Source organism: Lonchura striata, chromosome 31 (assembly GCF_050655825.1).
Source record: "Lonchura striata isolate lonStrDom1 chromosome 31, ASM5065582v1, whole genome shotgun sequence".
NCBI classification, from domain to species: domain Eukaryota; kingdom Metazoa; phylum Chordata; class Aves; order Passeriformes; family Estrildidae; genus Lonchura; species Lonchura striata.
The window spans coordinates 1,582,269-1,603,827 of NC_140733.1; the positions used below are offsets into that span (position 1 = coordinate 1,582,269).

A 21,559-nucleotide genomic window follows, 5' to 3' on the forward strand; every position below is an offset into this window, starting at 1 on the left:
GGCCTGGCCGTGTTCTTGAGAGAGCCTGGGCAAGGAGCCTGGAGCCCCCAGGCCCTGCCCTGAGGCGTCAGCGCTGCCCCAGCAGTGCCCATGGCCTGTCCCTGCTGCAGCCCCGGCACTGCCACCCCCAGGACTGTGCCCGGCCCCGAGAGCACTCAGGCCCTGCAGCAACACCAGGGCCACCAGGGCAGCGGGGCAGGGCCACGGGAGCAGCACTGGCAGCACCAAGTGCTGCTGCTCCTTGGGCACAGCTGCTGTGCCAGCACTGATCTGCCCCAGCTCTGCACACAGACATTGCTGCTGCAGCTCCAGAGAGGGCAACAAAAGGGCATCTCTGCAGAAAACTGTGCTGGGAGATCCTTTAGATACTTTAAGGCCATCGAGAGCACAGCCCCCTATTGACAGTTTTTGGGCACAGGGAAGATGGAGACAAACAAAATGAGAAATGGCACAAACAATGACATGTCATTGTGGAAAATCTGAAAAAACTAAAGCAAAGAACCACTGATCAGAAATAAACAACAAGTGTCAAAGATGACTTTTATTACAAGTGAATTGCAGAAATTGGCCAGCAGTTTAATGTTCCTGAAACCATCTAGTCATCAGTCTCCAAACTGCAGCCTTGAGCTCCTGGTTCCTCAGGCTGTAGATGAGGGGGTTCAGGGCTGGAGGCACTAGTGAGTACAGAACTGACAGGGCCAGATCCAGGAAAGGGGATGACATAGACAGGGGCTTGAGATTTGCAAACACTGCAGTGCTGAGGAACAGAGAGACCACAGCCAGGTGAGGGAGGCAGGTGGAAAAAGCTTTGTGCCGTCCCTGCTCAGAGGGGATCCTCAGCACAGCCCTGAAGATCTGCACATAGGAGAAAACAATGTACAAAAAACATCCGAGTCCTAAACTCACACTAACTGCAATGAGCCTAATTTCCCTGAGGTAGGATTTGGAGCAGGAGAGCTTGAGAATTTGGGGGATTTCACAGAAGAACTGGCCCAGGGCATTGCCATGGCACAGGGGAAGGGAAAATGTATTGGTTGTGTGCAGCAGTGAATAGAGAAAGGCACTGGCCCAGGCAGCTGCTGCCATGTGGGCACAAGCTCTGCTGCCCAGGAGGGTCCCGTAGTGCAGGGGTTTGCAGATGGACACGTAGCAGTCATAGCACATGATGGTCAGGAGGGCAAGCTCTGCTGAGATGAAAAAGAGAAAGAAAAAGAGCTGAGCAGCACATCCTGTGTAGGAGATGTTCCTGGTGTCCCAGAGGGAATTGTGCATGGCTTTGGGGACAGTGGTGCAGATGGAGCCCAGGTCGCTGAGGGCCAGGTTGAGCAGGAAGAAGAACATGGGCGTGTGCAGGTGGTGGCCGCAGGCTACGGCGCTGATGATGAGGCCGTTGCCCAGGAGGGCAGCCAGGGAGATGCCCAGGAAGAGGCAGAAGTGCAGGAGCTGCAGCTGCCGCGTGTCTGCCAGTGCCAGCAGGAGGAAGTGGCTGATGGAGCTGCTGTTGGACATTTGCTGTGGCTGCACATGGGCACCTGTTCATGGGGAAAGGACAGGGACAAGTCAGTAGAGGCTGCTTGCAGCCAAACCTGGGCCATTCTTTGTAGACTGTCCTACTGAGACTCACCCATCCTACTTCCTGCTCTGAGAAAACCTTTGGCTGCGATCGGAGCACAATCACACTCCCAGATCACCCTGGGATAAACCAGACCCTGCCCAGAGCAGAGGGATCCCTTAGTGTCTCACCCTCTCCAAAAGTCTCTGGGCAAGATCTAAGCACCCCTTGTGCCAAGGACACTCACGGCTCCCCTGGCCAACCCAGGAGCATTTCCTCAGCTGTGGCATCTCTGCACTTCCCTGTGGGACATTCAGAGAACTCCCCGAGGCTCTGGCACAGATCTGCACCCAGGAGGGCAACTCAGAGCTGGGGAGAGCACAGCAAGGAGATCCCCAGCTGTGCCCATGAGGGGATCTCAGAGAGGGGCTCAGCTCATTCCCCTTTCTCATGGACTGCTTTGCCCACAGCCCCACAGGTCCCAGGGATGCTTGGACACCCCATTCCCATGGACAATCCTGCCTGGCAGGAATGCCAAGGGAAGTGCCTGACTCAGCTGCTGCAAATGCCAGAGCTTCCCTGAGAGCCCCAGATAACAGTGACAATACCAGGGGAGTTCATAAACAAAAGAAGATGTTGTGGTGCTGTGCCTGAGAGGGCAGGGCAGAGACAGCCAGGCACTCAGGACAGTGTTCCCGTGCCCAGCTGTGGCCGGCACCTCCCACACACCAACAGAGCCCTCCTGCCCCAGCACTGCTCTGCTCAGCCCCCTCTGCTTCCCTGAGCATCTCCCTGGGCCTGGACATCCCCTCCTGAGAGGTGCCTTGTCCCTGCCAGCGCTCACAGAGCCCATCCCAGCCTGTGTGCCCTCGGCCCGGCCCTACAGAAACCTGCCTGTGTGCAGGGCCCTGGCTGGGGCAGGCTCTGTGTGCAGCTGGGCAAGGACAGCTCAGGAGAGCCCTGCTGGGCCCTGCAGAGGTGATGCTGCTGCTGCCCAGGGCTGAGGAGTGGCTGAAGGCCCTTTGGGAGGCTCCCAGAAGAGACACTGACCACCAAAGTCACAGTTCTGGAGTCTCTGTAAATGTTCAAACATTCCTTTGATGATCCTGTGTGTCCCTTTCAACTCAGAATGTTCTGTGATTCTGGGATTACAATTCCTGTTCTGCTTCACTCATCCCCCTGTTGTCTATAATAAAAAGAGAAAAAAATCCCTTGCAACAGTGTTAGAACAGTAAAGTTAAAACCAGAAGTTCACTGGAAGCTTCCAGGTGTCCCTGTGGGGATAAGGGAAAATAAGTCCCTGATTTCAATAATTTATTAAGGTTGATTAATTAGGATATTTAACAGGAACATCCAATGGGAGATTCAGTACACAGTTACACACTCCTGGCTAACCCACTGGAGTAAGTCCAGAGCCTTCTTTGTCCCAGTTTTTGTTATCACTGCTCACATTCAAAAGCCAAAATACTCTTCTTGTGGGTTCTTTCCCTGATAAAAAGACGATATAGCACTTAAAAAATTTATTTAGACATGTTATAGTTCTAAAATCTAAGACAAGATAAGGAAAGGTACTAGAGTTAATTAAGCAATATAATTACATTAAGTATATAATAGTAGTTAAATAGAGTTAATTAAGAGTTTAATAGAGTTAGGTAAGGATTATAAATTTATAACTAAATAACAGTAATTTACAGAACTATGAATATATGAAAAATATATGAAAAGCAAAAATGTTTTTGTCATCATCCCAACTTTCCCACCCTGCTCCAAGCAGAAAATTGAAAACACTCTCAGGAAAGCTCCTGATCTTTACAGCAATCCCAGGCTTACCTTCTTTGGGAAGTGTCCTCCGGAGCTGTGCCCAGGCTGGTCTGGAGCTGGGAGCAGCCCTGCCCCAGCCAGCCCCTCTCAGCAGCAGCACCTGCCCTGCTCAGGGTGGCTCCTTCCCCCCACAGCTCCTGGCCAGCGCTGGGAGCAGCTCCAGGGCCGGCTGAGAGCTGTCCCTGGCAGGCAGCAGAGTCCCTGGCCCAGCTCAGCGCCCTGGGCTGCAGGACCCTGCTCTGCAGGACAGCCCTGGGCACCCCTGGCTGCTCTGCACAGGAGATGAGCAGAGAATGCACTCACAGGCTCTGTGGGCATTGGCATGTTCCAGCTTTAGGAGATCTCTGCAGGAGCTGCAGCTGCATTGTCCTGCAGCCAGAGGTTCCTGTGCCAAGGGCTGGCAGTGATTCTGCCCCAGGCACTTCTCAGCCCCTTCCCAGCCCTGACTGATTGAAGCTCTCTGTGCCTCTGTGCTGTGCCCGGGCTGGCTGCAGGCAGTGCCCCAGCCCTGCTGGGCTGGGAGAAGAGCTGCTCAGCAAGAGAAATGTGCTTTTGAAGCTCTGCTTGGTTACCAGGATCACCCTCTGTGCCAGGAGCCTGGCCCAGCTCAGCAGCACAGACACAGCACAAGGACTTTAATGACCCTCTGGGGCTTTGTGCTCAGGCCCTGAACATCAGGCCCTGAGAGGGAGCCGCAGAAACCTCTCCAGAACTCCAAGTCACAATCCAACTCCAAAGTTTCTTGGACTTTTAATGGGTCCCACTGAGGGACACGACTGAGAAAGTGTCCCCAGGCCCCAGGCAGAGCAGAGAACTGGAGGCACTGATGCCAGGTGGGGACAAAGAGAAGCCAAGTCTTGGTGTCCTGGGGCACAGCAGGGTCTGTGCCACCAAGGGCTGTGAGGAGACACCTTGTCCTGAGGCCCTGGGGCCTCCTGGCACAGCCCCAGCCAGGCTGGGCACTGTCAGCCCCTGGTCCTGCCCTCAGCATCCCCACCTAGCCCACATCCCAGTGGCCTCATGGATCTGCTGGAAGGAGTCCCTGGGGAGCCTTGGACAGCAATGGCTCCTTCATGCTCCCAGGAACTGCAGGTTTTTCAAAGGACTCAGGGTTTTGCTTTTGTCTTGCAGTCTCTGAGAGCTTTCTGCAATCCTGGCCTCCAATATTCTGCTGTAATTAGTCCCTGGAGAGGCTTTGTCAGGAACAACACTCAGTGGGGCCCATTAATGCTTCAAGGTACTTCAGTTCTTTTAAGGTACTTGGTGTTTCCCTTTTGATACAGACTCTGTGAGAGGTTTGTGCTATTGTGTCTCCAATTATCTGCTTTAACAAGTCCCCTGAGAGCTTTGTGCAGACACACGCTGTGGCTCATGAATACTCTGAGATACTAAACTTTTTTCTGGTACTTTGGGTTTTCTTTTTCACATTGAGAGTTCTTTGTGCCGTTTTCAGTCTCTGAGAGGTTTTTGTGCCATCCTGGTCCCCAGTTCTCTTCTCCAAGGAGTCCATGAGGAGCCTGTGTTGGGCATGCACCTCAGTAGGACTCATTATTGCCTTGAGAAACTTTGGTGTCTTCTTCTGACTTTGACTGCAAGAAAAGTTTGTGGAATCTCCTCTCAGGCCCTGAGGTTCCAGGGCTCAGCTCCAAATGCACCACGGGACTCATTAGTATCAAGCAAGTCCTGACAAACCATGGCTCTGCCTTGATTTCCCTCTGCTCTAATGCAGTTCAAGAGGAAGTTTCTGTAGTGGTTTTGGTTTGCCATTTTGAGATTTCTCAGCCAATGCATCAACTATTTTGGTGTGTTCAGTGTTGGCTAATCACCAGTGCACACACTACAATATACTTACTCCTTTCCTGCTGTGAGATAGGATTAGGAGAAAGGCAAAGTAGGCTCAGAACTTTAAAAGAAAAGTTTAAACTTTTAAAGAGACGTATATTAACAGTAACCAAAAAGAAAGAGTAATAAGGATCAGAACAAACTTTCAGAACTCTTCCTCTCTCCATAAAACCTTACAATATAAAGAGAACAAACCTAAAACTTCAGGTCAGTTCAAATAGGGAGAGAAGTTCCTCGTGTTAATGTTATGGAGACTTATCCACAAGAAAACAATTATCTCATGGCTTTTCATTTCCATGGATTGCAGCTGCCTCGAAAAATGTGCAATTGTGAAGTCCCTCCCATTTTTTAACAGCTTTTCCCATGGCTGTGTTTATGGTCCATGTCAATTTATGGGATATTAATTTACAGATGAGCTGTTTAAAAGCAAAGGTTCTCTTCATCTATTTCTGAAATCATCTTCATCTCTGGGAACAGAGGTCTTCTTTTCCTCTCCCTGAGGGTACAGTGTGTAACCACTCTGCTCTCCTCTGTTCAAACTTCTCATGGGATCACAGCTACTGCAACATTTGCTCACTTGAGCATGGAGGCCTTTGCTGAAACAAGTCATCTCCCCATATTTTTCAATGCATTATGGGGAAAAAGAGAGTCTGATGTATCAATGACATCCTTCTCCATAGCTTTAGCAGAGGATTCCAGCCCCAAGATACAGGCATCTCCTCATCCCTCCCATCTGGGACTCAACTTCCTCTTCCCTGCCCTTGGTGTGTCCATGCTGCTCCTCTGTGTGCCTGCACTGTGTCCTTTTCTCTCACGGGAGGGAGGATGGCAGCACTGTCAGAGTCAATATCTCCCGGGGCTGCAGATGGTTCCGTGAGCCCGGCTGGGCTCGGTGCTTGCGGCCGGAGCTGTTTTGCCATGGAGGTTTCTGCAGCGGCTGCGCTGGGGCTGTGTCAGGCTGGGCCGCGCTGGGGCAGGGCCAGGATCTCAGCAGCCAGGCCAGAGCCCAGCAGCAGCACGGCCGGGGCCGATGGCTTCTCCTGCCCTGCCTGCCGGCTGCGGGCGAAGCCCAAGGGCGGCAGAGCCTTGGCCGAGCCGGCCCGGCCCGGGGCTGCTCCTGGGGCCCGGCGGATCCTGGCCGGGCCCGGGCTGGCGGCGGGGCAGGGCTCGGCAGGGCCAGATGTCAGCACCCGCAGCCACGGCCCGGCCTCGGCCCCGCGGCCTCCCCTGCCCTGCCCGGCAGCCGATGGCGCCTGGCGGCTCCCTGGGAAGGGGCCCGGCCCCACGGCAGGAGCCGCCCGGCCCCACGGCCGAGACGGGGCTGGGCCGGCCTCGGCACCTCTGTGGGGCCAGAATGGAGAGAGACCCAGCCAGGCTTTCTCATCTGTAACTTGTCCATATGTAGTGGTCATGTGCCCAAGCCCCCAAAACCTCTCATTGGGAGATCCCTGGGCCCTCTCCAAGGTGTTTTCTAATAAAAATATTAAGCTCATGATCTGTGAAAATTACCAGAGGACAGGGCTAACCCATCCTGTCTGTCCTGGCTACTTTTGTCTGGGAGCAATCCTTGGATATACGGACTTTAGGAGGCCACATTCTAATTTTGGCCATGGACCATGGACAAGAAGACCATTTCTTTTCCACAGGAATGAAAGAACACAGCTCCATTTTTTCAGGGGCAGATGAAAGGTGACCACCACAGTTCAAGGACAGCCAGAGCTGGCTGTTTTTTCCTAAAACATAACCTTGCATACAGGAAATTGTTTAGGGATAATACCAGTTTTGGCAATGGGCATCTGAACACAGACAGTTCTTTTCTATAGCAAGGAAAGCACATAGCCCCTTTGCTCCAGGAGCTGATGAGAAGCAGCCCTTGGCATTCCAACATCAGCCAGACCTGTCAGGTGGCCCCTGGGAGGCCAAGCCAGCCAGACCTGGTCCATGTTCCCTCGCTTCAATGGGGTCCCTTGCTTCCAGGAGGCCCTGAGGTGTCACAATGCCCCCTCGGTGACACGGGGCCCTGAAGGGTCAGAATGGTCTCCATGGTTCCATCAGGCCCCACAGAGTCATAATGGTCTCTGGGTCCATGAAGCCCCACGGTGTCACCATGGTCCCTTGGTTCCATGGGCTCCAGTGGTGCCACAATGATCCCCTTGGTTCCATGAGGTGCTCACAGTGTCACAGTGATCTCCATGGGAAGGAAAGGACCGAGCCCCAGTGTGGCAGGTGCAGCCACCAGAGGCCAAGGGCAGCCAGGCTTGATGGTAGTGGCAGATTTTGGCTGGGAGCAACCCTTGGATATAGGGAATTTTAGAGGTGGAATCCCAATTTCAGACATGGACACCCGAAGTAGAAGGATGGTTCTTTTCCATAGGAAGAAAAGCACAGAACACCGGTGTTTCAGGGACAGATGAAAGGCTTCCACCAGCAGCCTAAGGCAGCCAGACTTCTCTGTCCTGGTAGCTTTTGTCTGAAAGCAACCCTTGGATATAGCGAATTTGGGAAGTGGAACCCCAATTTTGGCCATTTCTGTGTAGATAAGGACAGTTCTTTTCCATAGGAAGGAAAGAATAGAGCCCCAGTGTTTCAAAGACAGAAGTGAAGAGAGGTGGCTCTTGAGAGGCCAAGCCAGCCAGACTTGTTTGTCCTGGCAGTTTTTGTCATGGACAGATCCTTGGATATATGGAATTTGGGAGAAGGAATCTTAATTTTGACCATGAACACCTTGAGAAGAAGGACAGGTCTTTTTCATTGGAAGGAAAGCACTGACCCCAGTGTTTTGAGAGCAGGTGAAAGGCATCCCCAAGAGGCCAAGGGCAGCCAGATCTGTCTGTCCTTGCAGATTTCACTGGGAGCAATCGTTGGATGTACAGAGTTTTGGAGGTGGAATCCCAGTTTTGGCCATGGAAGCCTGCTCAGGATGGATTTTTTTTTCCTAAAGGAAAGAAAAGCTCAAAATCCAAGTGTTCTGGAAGAAGATGAGATGTGGTCAGCCTTAGGCCAAGCCAGCCAGACCTATCTCTCCTGACAACTTTCATCTAGGGGCTATCCTTGGACATAGGGCATTTTGGAGGTGGAATCTCAGTTTTGGCCGTGGGCACCTGGACAGGAAGAAGAATTCTTTTCATTAGTAATGAAAGCACAGAGCCCCAGATTTTCAGAGGCACATGAGTGCCAGTCTTCAGGAAGCCAAGGCCAGCCAGATTTGTGATTCCTGGCATCATTTTCCTGGGAGCTATCATTGGATATAGGGAATTCTGGAGGCAGATGCCCAATTTTGGCCATGGGTACCTGGTTGAGATGGATGTTTTTTCCCCATAATAAAGAAAAGCACATGGTCCCAGTGTTTGAAAGGCAGATGAGAGTTGGCCCCTGGGTGGCCAAGGCAGCCAGATCTGTCTCTCCTGGCATATTTCATCTATAAACAATCCTTGCAATATAACGAAATTTGGCGGAGGAATTCCAGTTTTGGCTATAGGCCCCTGGAGGAGAAGAATAGTTCTCTCCCATAGGAAGGAAAGCCCAGAGCCCCAATGTCACTATGGGACATGAGTAAACATGATGGGCACCTTTGCGTTTGTGACGGTAAAAGAAATGTAATTTATTTCTGACTCCAACATTTATAGTTTTCCAAAGGTGACAGTGGATTGGAGGGTGAAAGTGCCACCTCTCCAATGACACTGGACAAAACTACCGTCCATCAAATTTCCCCTCCTCTATGAAGGAATGCAAAGCAATAAGTTATTTACAGAAAGTTGTGTGAGAAAATTTGCTACAAGAATGTAAACTCAGAAGGTTTTAGAAAATCTTAAAAAATCAGGCCAACACCCCAGTGCTTCAGGGGCAGATGAGAAGTAGCCCTCGACATGCCAAGGTCAGCCAGACCTGTCAGGTGGTCCCCAGGAGGCCCAGTCAGCCAGACCTGTTCCATGTTCCCTTGGTTTCCTGGGACCCCACAGTGTCACAATGGTCTCCTTGGTTCCATGAGGCCCTGCAGTGTCACAATGTTCCCCTTGCTTCTGCAGTGTCACAATGGCCCTGTGCTTCCATGAGGCCTTGCAATGTCACAATGGCTTCATGGTTCCACAAAGCCCTGATGTGTCACAATGGCCCCTCAGCTCCGTGTGCCCTCGCTGTGTCACAACGGCTCCTCTGTGACACTGCAGCTGCACAAGGTCACCATGGACCCTTGGTTCCTTGGGGTCTCTGAGTTCACAATGGTCTCCTTGATTCCATGAGGCAGCACAGTGCCACAATGGCCACTTGGTTCCATGAGGATCTGCAGGGTCACACAGATTTGTGACATTTGTCCTTGCTGCCCCTCACATTCCCCTGCCCCACAAACAGCCCCGAGCCACCCGTGAGGGACAGGCCCTGCTGTGCCAGGCTGGGCTCAGGGCTTGGCCTTTCTGCTTCCCCCAGCCAGCCCAGGCCTTGCTCAGCATTGCAGTTCCCTGCTCTGAGCCTTGGGCTCCCTGCAATCCTGGCCTCAAGGATCTGCTCTCACCAGTCCCTGGTAGCCTTTGGCAGTCCCTGCCCTCAGTGGGGCCCAGTGATGCTCCAAGGGACTTGGAGTTTTGCTCCTGACTCCTTGAGCAGCTTCTTCAGCCTTCTCTCAGTGCCTGAGGGTTCTGGACTCAGCCCCAAATCCATCATGGGGATCATCAAAATGCAAGAATACTTCAGGGGCGCTTTGTCTTCATTCAATTGTCTGCAAATCTCCTGGGCTTGTGCAGCTGATTGGAGTCAGTTTGGAGTCCTTGTAAGGAGGAAGATTTCCAAGTGCACCTCCTGAATTTTTTTCTTTAATCAAGTGAGTATTCTTAGTTTCCAGTTCAGAGAGAGCTGATTAGAAGCATTCCCCTGGTGACCTTGATACTCAGTGTCTCATTAGGAGGTCTGGGCATGTAGAAGAATGAGCCCCCTGAGGACTGACCCTGTTTGGACAAGCTGCTCCTCACCCCCAGCCTCACCATGTCTGACATCGCCCACCTGGCACTGACATCCCTGTGCCCTGCAGCAGAACCTTGTCCCTGAGCTCTGCAGCTCCATGTCCCAGCCCATTGCACCATATCCCACCTGCTATCCTCATGGCTCTCCCTGCACACAGACACAAGAGAAGTTTTCCTGTTGGGAAAAAAAAGAATGGAAAAGCCTGAGCAGGTTTCCTAAACAAGAAACCCCACTCAGGAGCCACCTGCTCAGTACAGGCTGCCTGGAGTGGTGTCACCTTTCTACAAGGGACAGTGTGGTCAGAAATGATCTCTGGAAGCAGAATTCTCTGAGTCTCCCAGCTCAGTTCTCTGTCCCTGTCCTTTCTCTGGATCCATGTTGCAGATGGAAGCTGCTGGTGCCAGCCTCACCTTTAACTTGTCTTTGGAATGCAAACAGATGTTCCCAAGTGTTTTAAGCGGGATTTGCTCAATGTTTTTATAAATCTTTTGTGTTCCTCATGGAATGAAGGGGCCATTTTGGCACTGAGGGGATGACGTGGAAGCAAGGAGTCAATTGTGACCCTGGGATCCCATGGAACCAAGGGGCCATGGTGACACAGCAGGGCCACATGGATCCAGTGGTCCATTGTGGCACGGAGGATCCAAGGAGACCATGGAGACACCCCCAGAACCTCATGGAACCAAGGAGTCCATGGTGACCCAGCGGGGCTGCATGGAGCCAATGGTCCATGGTGACACTGCCCATCCAAGGAGGCCGTTTGGACACTGTGGAAGCTCATGGAGCGAGGTGGCCATTGTGACACTAAAGAACTTCATGACACCAAATATCCATGGGGACACAGCAGGGCACCATGGAACCCAGGAACCGCTGTTGGCAGTACTGAAACTCCTGGAACCAGGGGCCATGGTGGCACTGCAGCACCAACACAGCTGCTGCACCTTGTCACCTGCCCTGCACAGCTCCTTGGGAGGCACGGCAGGAGCAGCACCCTAGGAGCCTTGGGAATGCCCCTCTGGGATCCAAGGCACATGCTCCCAGGGGCTGGAATTCCAGTTCCCAGCCAGGAAAAGGATGTTCCTGCCCTTGAAGTCAAAGCTCTTATGAAAGAGCCAAAAGCCAAGTGCAGCAAGATCTTACAGTGACATTTCACTGCCAGCCTTCACATTTTCACCTGTGGTTGCTATAGCTCATGGATTGGGAATTAAATCAGGGCAGGGACTTTGCTGAGATCTGCCCTGGGTCAAGGGAGGCAATGAGAGAGAAACAGAGCAGGCAAAGGAAGGCAGGAGAGAAAGGAGGTGTTTTGGTTTGGAAGGAGAGGTGTCTGCTAAGGATGGAAAGAGCCTCCCCTGAAATGTAAAAATGTAGACCCTTTCTTTCAGAATTGGTATTAATTTGAAATTAATGGGGGCTCTCAGGTAAAAATATGGGAGCAGGAATCACAATTTTTTTTTTAATAGGGAAGAAAATGAAAATATGAACAATGCAGTGAACCAAAACAACACTGACAGAGTCAGAATACAACCTGAAATCCTGCTGAACAGGATGTTGGCCACAGTCTAATTGGAATTGTGGCTGCAGTCCTCCTGCAGTGTCAGATGTGGTTCTGTTGGAGAAGTGATCCTGTAGGAATGGGAATCTTCTTCTGAAGAGGAAGGAGCAGCTGTTCCTATGGGAAAATCCAGCCCAGAAAAAGCTGTGTTGGTGGGCCAGAATCTCAAGACTAGATGCAGGTAGGAATGCTTGGCTCCTCCCTCTGGGCAGAACATCTCACAATGGGATGTTACAGTTCTTATCAGTCATGCAGTGACATTCAATAGCCCATTATCAGCAGATGTCTCCCCTGAGGGAGGATTGATTGTGGAAGAGATAAGGAAAAACTGCCCACTTAACACAGGACAATTGCCATACAGATGGCAAATAGAACACATCTTGCTTTTCAGTCTGAGACAGGAGGACACAAACAAAATCAGCTGAGAAGGCGGCACTCTGAAAAGCAAACCAGAACTGACAGAAAATGAATGGGACAGAAATCAATAATTCTGATACTTTTACTTATTATCAAAATAAATCACACCCACCCAGCCCCACACAATCCTGATCCCACAACCTCAAATTTGGATCTCACTTCTCCCGATCTCCTTCCAACCCCATCTCATCCTGTAGGCTGAGGAATTGAGCAATTTTGGCATGGGACTGAGGTGGGAACCAGCCATTTTGAGGTGGGATTGAGTCACTTTGAGGTGACAGACCAATCCACCTTGGGTTTTGGAGTGCAAAGATATGGAGAATACTACCAGATATCCCCCAAGATCCCACAAATCCTCCAGAATATGTTCCCAAACAGTAAAGTCCACCTCAAATACCTCTTAAATGGTGGGACTTCTGACATCTCTGGTCAATACTCTTTTTAGTCATTTTTCAGGTGTTTTTAAGTGATAAAGACAAATCAGAAGAAAATTAGGGCCAAACCAACACCAGAGACCCCTTGAGCATCCCCTGGACACTGGACAAAACAAACTCAGCAGAAATCAAATTTAACCCTCCATAAAATGCCTTGAGGAAGATTTGCTCTTCCCACAAGTCATTTCTGATGGAAACACAAATAAATCCCAAACATTAATAAACCAACAACAGAAGCAATTCTCTGGCAATTCCAAATTTCATCAGTTCCAACACAGCTCCAGCTCAGATGCTGGCAGGTCCCAAAAAAAAAAAAAAAAAAAAAAACAAACATGGAAATTTGCCCCAATACAGATTATTAAAGGAAGGGAGAGGTCTGTGTAGCTATCACAAAGGTGACAGGGACCAAGAAAATAATGCTTCTCCCCCCAAAGCCCATGAATTCAGGAGTTATTTGGGAATTTAGCTACTTGAGCTGGGCTTCTTGTAGGATTTAAGTAGCCTTGTGTTCCTCACTTTGAGGTGAATGATCCTTGTCAGTCTTGCTGGTATCATTTGGTCCCTTTCCTCCAGTGATTTTAACAGACTTTTCAAAGAAGGAAAATAAAATATTTTTCTTTACACTGGCCACCCACAAGAGCCATTTTCCTCATAAGTTCTCCCAAAAGTCACTCAGAGGAAACTGCATCCAAGTTTCCAAGAGTTCCTCCAGAAAGAGCCACAAACTCCTCAGAGGATAGAACCAGGCTGTTGTCAAAAGCACTTGGGGTCAGACAACATTGCCCTGAACTCACTGTGCAAAATAATGTTGCAATCTGGATAATAAAATTGTTAGAGAGATGCCTCTGTTCCAATTAAGGTGCTAACAAGATCAAATCCAAAGTGGATTTTATTGAACAGTAAATGTGAGGTAGAGAGAGATGGAAAGAAAAAGAGAAGAGAGCAAGGGAGTGACAGGGACAGAGGTCTCCCCTGGGACAGGGCAAGTGTGACATTGTCCCCTGTGTGCGTGGCCTTCCCAGGGTGAGGGTTTTACACCTGAGCCAGTTTGGGTAAGGGGGGTGGTGTTCACCCCCCACCCCGAGCAGGGATTGCCTCACTGTTTCAGGTTACAGTGTCAGATGTAACCAAAAGTGTTTTCAGTCACCATCTCCATAAACTGTTATCAACAGGTGGGGCAGTGTTCTTTATCTCTTCCATGGCTCAGCCCTGATAACGCCCTCCAGGGCCATCTTCTGTTAATGGGCCATTGAGTGTCACTGCAGGACTGATAAAATTACATTATCCCATTGTGGGACGCTCCGCCCAGGGGGAGGAACCAAGCATTCCTACCTGGATATAATCTCATCTCTGCAACACCACGATCACCTTGCCTGCTGCATTCCCAGAGGACAAGAGCTCCATAAGCACCACTGGACCTGCAGAGGAAGACCAGACCCTTCTACAGGATCAGTGCTTTGACAAAATCACGTTCATCACTCCAGCCGGACTGCAGCCACCATTTCATCAGACAGCTACCACCACCCTGATTATCAGGGTGTCAGATTATATCCTGACTCTGTGAGTTTAAACCTGTCTTTCTGTATCATAGCTTTGATCTTAATTTTCTTATTAAATTGTCCTTCTGGCTTAGACTCTCTCCCTGTTTTGCTTTGAAACAGTACAAAACTCACTGTGCTCATCCCTTGTTTTCCTCCCAAAACAGGATTTCCCATCCCAAAACCTTCATGAAATGGAGAAGGAGGCTGCGAGGAAGAGGAAGGAGACCTGGGACACCGAGGCGGGTGAGGAGGAAGTCAGTGCCCCTTTCCCCCTCTCTCCTGCTCCATCTCCCAGCCCAGCCTGGCCCCCAGCTGCAGGACAGCCCCGCTGCTGGTGCCCTCCTGCCGGGGACACACTGGGGGGATCTCCTTGCCCTTCCCTCTGGCACAGAGGCAAATCCCATCCTCTCCTTGTCCTTCCTCCCACAGATGAGGTGCTAAGGGTGGAGAGCAGAGAGGACAAATCCCCATGGCAGAACCTTGTGGAAGACGCTGTTTTGAGTGGCTCCATGGTGCAGGAACCCAATGGGAGCTGCACGAGGAGGGGCTGCAAACTCAGATCGAGGGGATCTGAGGAGGAAAGATGCACTCTGGTCCAGGAAGGTGGACAGAGCTTCAGCCAGAGCTCAGGGCTGGTGGTCCCTGAGCAGCTTCATGATGAGGAGAAGCCCCATAAGTGCTCAGAGTGTGGGAAGAGCTTCAGGTCAAACTCCAACCTGATCCAGCACCAGAGGATCCACACTGGGGAGAAGCCCTATGAGTGTGAGGAATGTGGGAAGAGCTTTTTGTCAAATTCCAACATGATCCAGCACAAGAGGATTCACACTGGGGAGAGGCCCTACGAGTGTGGGGAATGTGGGAAGAGCTTCAGGCAGATCTCCCACCTGAGCAGCCACAAGAGGATCCACACTGGGGAAAGGCCCTATGAGTGTAGGGAGTGTGGGAAGAGCTTCAGGCAGTGTGGTGCCCTGATTGTCCACCAGAAGATCCACACTGGGGAGCGACCCTACGAGTGTTCCAAGTGTGGGAAGGGGTTTCAGACTCGCTCCTATCTCCTCTTGCACTATCGAGCTCATACAGATGAGAGGCCCTTCCTCTGCCCTGACTGTGGGAAGGGATTCAAGCACAGCTCCAACCTTGTCAGGCACCGGCGCATCCACACTGGTGAGAGGCCCTACGGGTGTCCCCAGTGTGGGAAGAGCTTCACCCAGAGCTCTCACTTGACCAGACACCAACAGAGGCACCAGTAAGGGAAGCCCCAAGAGTGTCCCGCCTGCAGGAAGAGCTTCGTGCTCTGCTCCAGCTCCATCCCCCACTGCAGGACCCACATTGGGCACAGGTCTGGTGACCCACATTCCCTGTGATCAATGTTGGGAACACACCTGACTGGTTATCCTTTTGGTTTGGCCCTAATTTTCCTCTGATTCATCTTTATTCTTCAAACACAGCCAAAACAGGGTTAAATTAAAGAAACTGATCAAAAATATCTTAATTGTCACCATTTCACAGGAGTTTGAGGGGGAATTTAGGATTTAGGGACGCATTCTGTGTGGAGTGCCCCTGTTCCTGAGAGGCAGGAGTTTGATCTCACCCTTCTTGTGTTGCCAGTAATTCCTCCCTTGACCCAAACCCAAACTCCACCCCTGGGATACCCTATACAAATCCCATGGCTCTGCCTTTGCCCTGTCTTTCGGTGATAAGAAATGGATTTTGGAGTTTTGTGAAACCAAGATACATCTCATTTGTTCCTGCCGCCGGCAGCTGCACTCACCCTGGACACCATGAACTCAACTTCTGGAGGATTTGTGGGTTCTGGGGTGATTTTGGGCAGTGTTCTCCATCTCTTTGCATTTCAAAAGCCAAGAGGGATGAATTTGTCACCACAAAACCACTCAATCCCACTGAAAATAACTGGATTTTAAACTATAAAGGCACAATCCCACCTCAAATTGCTTGTTCCCCCTCAAAAAAACCTCAATCCCACACAAAGCTCACTCGATTCCAAAGCTGCCAGGGTGAGATGGGGTTGGGAGGAGATTGAAAGAAGTGGGATTCCAGTTTGGAGTGGTGGGATGGGGATTGTGTGGGGCTGGGTGGCTGGGATGTATCTGATAGCAAATAAAACTTTCAGAGTTAATGATGTTTTTCCCATTCATTTTCAGTCAGTTCTATTTCCAGAGTGGCTCCTTCTCAGCTGTTTAAATTCTTATAAAAATCCTTTTTTAAAAATCGTCTAACCCAAACAATCCAAAAACCAATATCCATATAAAACCACCCATCTGCGATTATATTTTTATAAATAATTTTAATTTTTTAGAGTACTTAAGGGTGTTATTAAATTTTAATTGTTTGGTTAAATTGTATGAGACATTACAGTGGTGTTTGGTTTCGTGTTTAGTATATTTGTAGTATGAATTGTTTCACTAAGGTGTGTTCGATTGTATGTTTAGATTGGCCGGTGCTGTGAGAGGCGCTGGGCTCTGCCTGGCAACTGATTATTCAGAGCCGTCCCGGGCGCTGATTGGCTGAAAATCGCCGGGCGGGACAAGCGCCGAGTTCCTGCCTGGGAACTGAATCGTCATCAACGCCGCGCGCTCTGATTGGCCAGGATCTGCTTCGGGGCGGGGCCGGGAGGAACTGGGGACCCCCAGGAGCCCCCCGGGTTTGGGGGTTTCCATCCCCCCTCGGCCCTCGGGGCGGCCTTGGGGCCACCCCAACACCCCAAAATGGGGAGGGTCCCCGGAGCCGCTTGGAAGCCCCAAAAATGGGCTGGAAGCGGCAGGAGCCGCCCCAAAAAGGGATTGAAGGGTCCGGTCCGGGAATGGCTCCGATCCGGACTGGGATTGAGGGAGGGTCCGGTCAGCGGCTGCGGAGGGGCTGGGATTGGGGAGGGGTCCGGGATTGAGGGGATGGGTCCATTCCGGGACTGGGGCAGGATCGCTCCCTGGGGGTGGGCTCCATTATTGAGTCAGGGTCTCTCCCCTTCCCGATCCCAATCCCGTTCCCTGATCCTGTTCCCGATCCCAATCCCATTCCCATTTCTGTTCCCGTTCCCGGGCCAGTTCCCGATCTCATTCCCAACCCCATTACACTCCCATTCCCGATCCCGATCCCATTCCCGTTCCTGTTCTCGATCCCGATCCCACCGCTGTTTCCAGGGAATGGCTCCTATCCCTACCCCGACCCCAAACCCGGGGGGTCAAACACTGGGGTCAAACACCCCGAATCCTAACACTGGGAGGGGGGAGGTCAAACAGCCCCAAACCCAAACTCTGGGATGTCAACCTCCCCCCTGCCCCAAACCCCAAATTTTAGGATCAAACCCCCCAAATCCCAGATCCTGGGGTGTCAAACACTCCCCAATTCCCAAACGTTGGCATTAAACCCTCCTGACCTGAAATCCTGGGGTTCAAAACATTTGGGGTGTCCAACACCCCCAATTCCCAAAGTCTGGGGTCAAATACCTCCAAAGCCCAAATCCTGATGTGTCAAACACCCCCAGCCCCCAAAGTTTGGGGTTAAAACCCCCAATCCCCGACTCCTGGGGATTGAAATATCTGGGTTGTTCAATCCTCCTCTTCTCCAAAGGTTGGGGTCAAACCCCTCAATTCCCAAACTTTGTGGTCAACCCCCCCCCAATCCCAAACCCTGGGGTGTCACATGCCCCTGATCTCCCCCACTTTGGGGTTAAATCCCCCCAAATCAGTTGGTCAATCCCCCCAGTTTCCAAATTTTTGGGTCTAACCCCCCAAACCCCAAATCCTGGAGGTTGAAACACCTGGGTTGTCCAACCACCCCGATCCCAACGTTTGGGAGTGAAACCGCCTGATCCCCAAATCTTGGGGAAAAAAAACAAAATCCCAAACCCTGGGGTGTCAAATTCCCCCAGTTCCCAAAGTTTGGGGTCAAAAACTCCCAAAGCCCGAGGTGTCAAACCCCCCTAAACCCCAAATTTTAGGATCAATCCTCCCAGTCCCCAAAGTTTGGGGTCATGACCCCCCCCAAATCCACTCCAGCCCTGGGGGACACAGTGGGGTTTGTTTGGGGTTATTTGGGGTTTGTTTGGGGTTATTTGGAGTTTGTTTGGGGTTATTTGGGGTTTGTTTGGGGTTTTTTGGGGTTTGTTTGGGGTTATTTGGGGTTTGTTTGGGGTTATTTGGGGCAGCTCCAGGTGCAATGTCTGCAGAAAGACCCTGGGTACAACACTGGGAAAGAAAGGGGAATGGGTGGGAATTGGGGGATTCAGGATGGGGAAAGATCCTGGGTGGGAAAAGGGGATCTAGGGTGGACAGGGAAGGATTTGGGTTGGGAAAGGGGGATTTGGGATGGGGAAAGGGGAATGAGGTGGGGAATTGGGGTGGAAAAGGGAGATTTTGGTATTGGAAAAGGAATTTGAGGACAGACAAAGGATGTGGGGAGAAAAAAAGGAGAATTTGTCATGGGAAAAGGAGGATTTAGGTTGGGAAAAGAAGGATTTGGGGTCAAAAAAACATTAGGGATTAAAAGTGATTTTGGAGTTAAAAAAAGGAGGATTTGGGATAAAAAATGAGGATTTGGGCTGAGTTGAGCTGAGTTTACCTGGGAGAGTAGGGGCATGCAGGGTGTTTGGGGCAGGGTCAGGACCATTTTTGGGGCAGTTTTCTGAGATTTTGGAGTATTTTCTTGGGATTTGGTGGCAGGTCTATGAGATTTGGGTGCAATTTTATGGGATTTAGGGTGTTTAGGGGTGGTTTTGAGGGATTTTTGGGTGTTTCTATGGGATTTGGGAGCACTTTTATGGGATTTCAGGGGTTTCCATGGGATTTTGGGGTGCTTTGAGGGATTTCAGGGTATTTCTATGGGATTTTTAGGTGGTCTGGAGGGACTGCAGGGTATTTCCATGGGATTTTGGGGCAGCTTGAAGGCATTTGAGGTGTTTTGGGGCAGATTTATGGCATTCAGGTGCAGCTTTGAAGAATTTCGGGGTGGTTTGGAGGGATTTCAAGGCATTCCTCTGAGATTACAGGGTGGTTTGGAGGGATTTGGGGTGTTTGGGGGCAGATTTTGGTTATTTAGTGGCGGGTTTGAGGCAGTTTTTGAGGGGTATTTCAGGCCCATTTTTTGGGTGTTTGGGGTTATTTTGGTGGGGTTTGGTGTGTTCTGGGTCACTTTTTAGCGAAGGAGATCTCCATGGGTGGCTCTGGGTGATGCTGGAGCCCTGCAGGGCCTCGCGGGCAGCGCCCGCCTGCACCTCGGTGTCCAACTGCAGCGAGGCGATGTCGCGGCGCCCGGGCACCAGCGCAGCTCCTGGAACCCCGGGAACCTGGGATGGGAACGGGGCCAGGAGAGCCCGGAACACCCGGGAACCTTCCCTAGACACCCGGGAACCTTCCCCAGACACCCGGGAACCTTCCCCAGACACCCGGGAATGTTCCCCAGACACCCGGGAACCTTCCCCAGACACCCAGGAATGTTCCCCAGACACCCGGGAATGTTCCCCAGACACCCGGGAACCTTCCCCAGACACCTGGGAACCTCCCCCAGACACCCGGGAATATCCCCCAAAATCAAGAAATGCTCAAAAAAAAAAAAAAAAATCCTAAACATTTCCCCCAGAAATTCAGAAATGTTCCCCAAAGAAATCCAGAAATGTTCCTCAAAAAACTCCTGAAATATTCTCAAAAAACTAGGAAATTTACCCAGAAAATCCAGAAACATTTATCCCCAAATCCAAACCCAACCCTGTTCCCCATCCGGAATAATTTCCAAACAATACAGAAACATTCCCAAAAAATCCAGAAATTCCCCCTCAAAAAAATCCAAAAATCCCTCCCCAAAAACACCAGAAACTCCCCCACCAAAAAAATTCAGAAATTCCCCCCTAAAAAATCCAGAAATTCATCCCCAAAAATCCAGAAATCTCCCACCAAAACTCCAAACATTTCCTCCCTAAGAAGTCCAGAATTTCCTCCCACTCAAATTTGTTATTTTCCTAAAAAAACTCAGAAATTTCCTCCTAAAAATCCAGACATTCCCCCCCAAAATTCCAATATTGTCCAAAAAAAAATCCAGCCCCAAGCCCCCTCAGCCTCTCACCCCCCAAGCCCCAAAATCCCACAGTGCCCTAAAGCCGGGCCGGAATGCCGGAATGCCGGGATTGCCCCAGATCTCCCTGGCTGAGGAGCAGGGGGAGCATCAGCTCCTGGGGCTGCTCAGGGAGCTGGGCAGGAACAGGATGTGCTTCGGGGCTTTGCCACAGCTGGGGGACACGGGAGACAAACCCCAAAAGCTGCCCCAAAGCTGCCCAAAGTCACTCTGGATACTCAACACAAAATCTGCCCAAAATCCCAAGAGAAAACACCAAAATCCCAACAAAATCCTGAAAAAAAACACAAAAAAATACCCCACCGAAATATTAATAATTTAAAAAAACTCACAAAAATCTCCCCAAAATCCCCCACAAAAATATCACCAAAATCCCATAAAATCCCCCAAAAAACTACCCAAAATCCAGCAAAAATCTCCCAAAAAAACCCCCAAAACCCCACCAAAATCCAATAAAAATCACTCAAAATCCTCACAAAAAATTCCACCAAAAATACCGTTAAAATCACATAAAAATTCCACCATAGAATCCTCGAAAATGCCAGAAAATCCACACAAAATCCCAGGAAAATCTCCACAAAAATTCCACCCAAAAGCCCACAAAACTCACCCCAAAACTCCTCACAAAAATCACCCCAAGGCTCATAGAAATCCCTCAAAATCCCCATAAAAAATTGCCCTCAAAATCCCCAGAAATCCCACAGAAAAATCCCTCAAAAAGTCCCACTAAATTCCCATGAAAATCCCACAGAATCCACAAAGAAAAAACTGTACAAAAATGCCCCCAAAAATGCCCCAATCACACAAAATCCACACAAAACATCCCACCAAATCACCCAAAATATCCCACCGAAATTTCCCCAAACCCCCCCCCAAAATCCACACCAAATCCACTCAAAAAATTCGCACCAAAATCCCACCAAGCCCCTCTCAAATTCCCCAAAAATTGCCCCCAAGTCCCTTCACATCCCACCCAAAGCCCGAGGAAATGCACCCAAAAAATCCCCACGAAAACTTCCCTCAAAATCCCAGCCAAACCTCCCAGAAGCAGCCCAAGAATCCCGCAGAGATCGCTGCGAGTGCCCGAATCGCCCGGAACAATCCCCGAGCCATCCCCGCCCGGCCCCGCGCTCCGGCCCCGCTCTCTGTGGGGCCGGGGCCTCTCCCCCCTTGGCTCTGCGCTGGTCCCGTTCGCGCTCCGCTCCCGCTCCCGCCCCACCAGCGCTCCCTGCCCTGGGCCGCGCTGGCCGAGCCCGGCCGGGCGCGCTGGATCCGCTGGGACGGCGCATCCCGGCCCCGGCCCCGGCCCCGCGGGGCTCCCGGGGCAGCTCCGGCCGGGATGCGGCACTGCCGCGGGGCT

At 51.0% G+C, this 21,559-nt stretch overlaps 2 protein-coding genes across 2 annotated transcripts; one reads left to right on the forward strand and one right to left on the reverse strand.

Annotated features, from left to right (window-relative positions):
* Window positions 1-245: 245 nt before the first annotated feature.
* Window positions 246-1,974, reverse strand: LOC146764735 (olfactory receptor 14I1-like). The gene has a single exon (XM_085563693.1). It carries the CDS (start codon window positions 1,507-1,509, stop codon window positions 577-579), a length of 933 nt encoding a protein of 310 aa, XP_085419819.1. The 5' UTR covers window positions 1,510-1,974; the 3' UTR covers window positions 246-576.
* A 12,020-nt stretch (window positions 1,975-13,994) lies between these two features.
* On the forward strand, window positions 13,995-16,555 carry LOC146764736 (uncharacterized). Its single transcript, XM_085563685.1, has one exon. It carries the CDS (start codon window positions 14,307-14,309, stop codon window positions 15,363-15,365), a length of 1,059 nt encoding a protein of 352 aa, XP_085419811.1. The 5' UTR covers window positions 13,995-14,306; the 3' UTR covers window positions 15,366-16,555.
* Window positions 16,556-21,559: the final 5,004 nt, after the last annotated feature.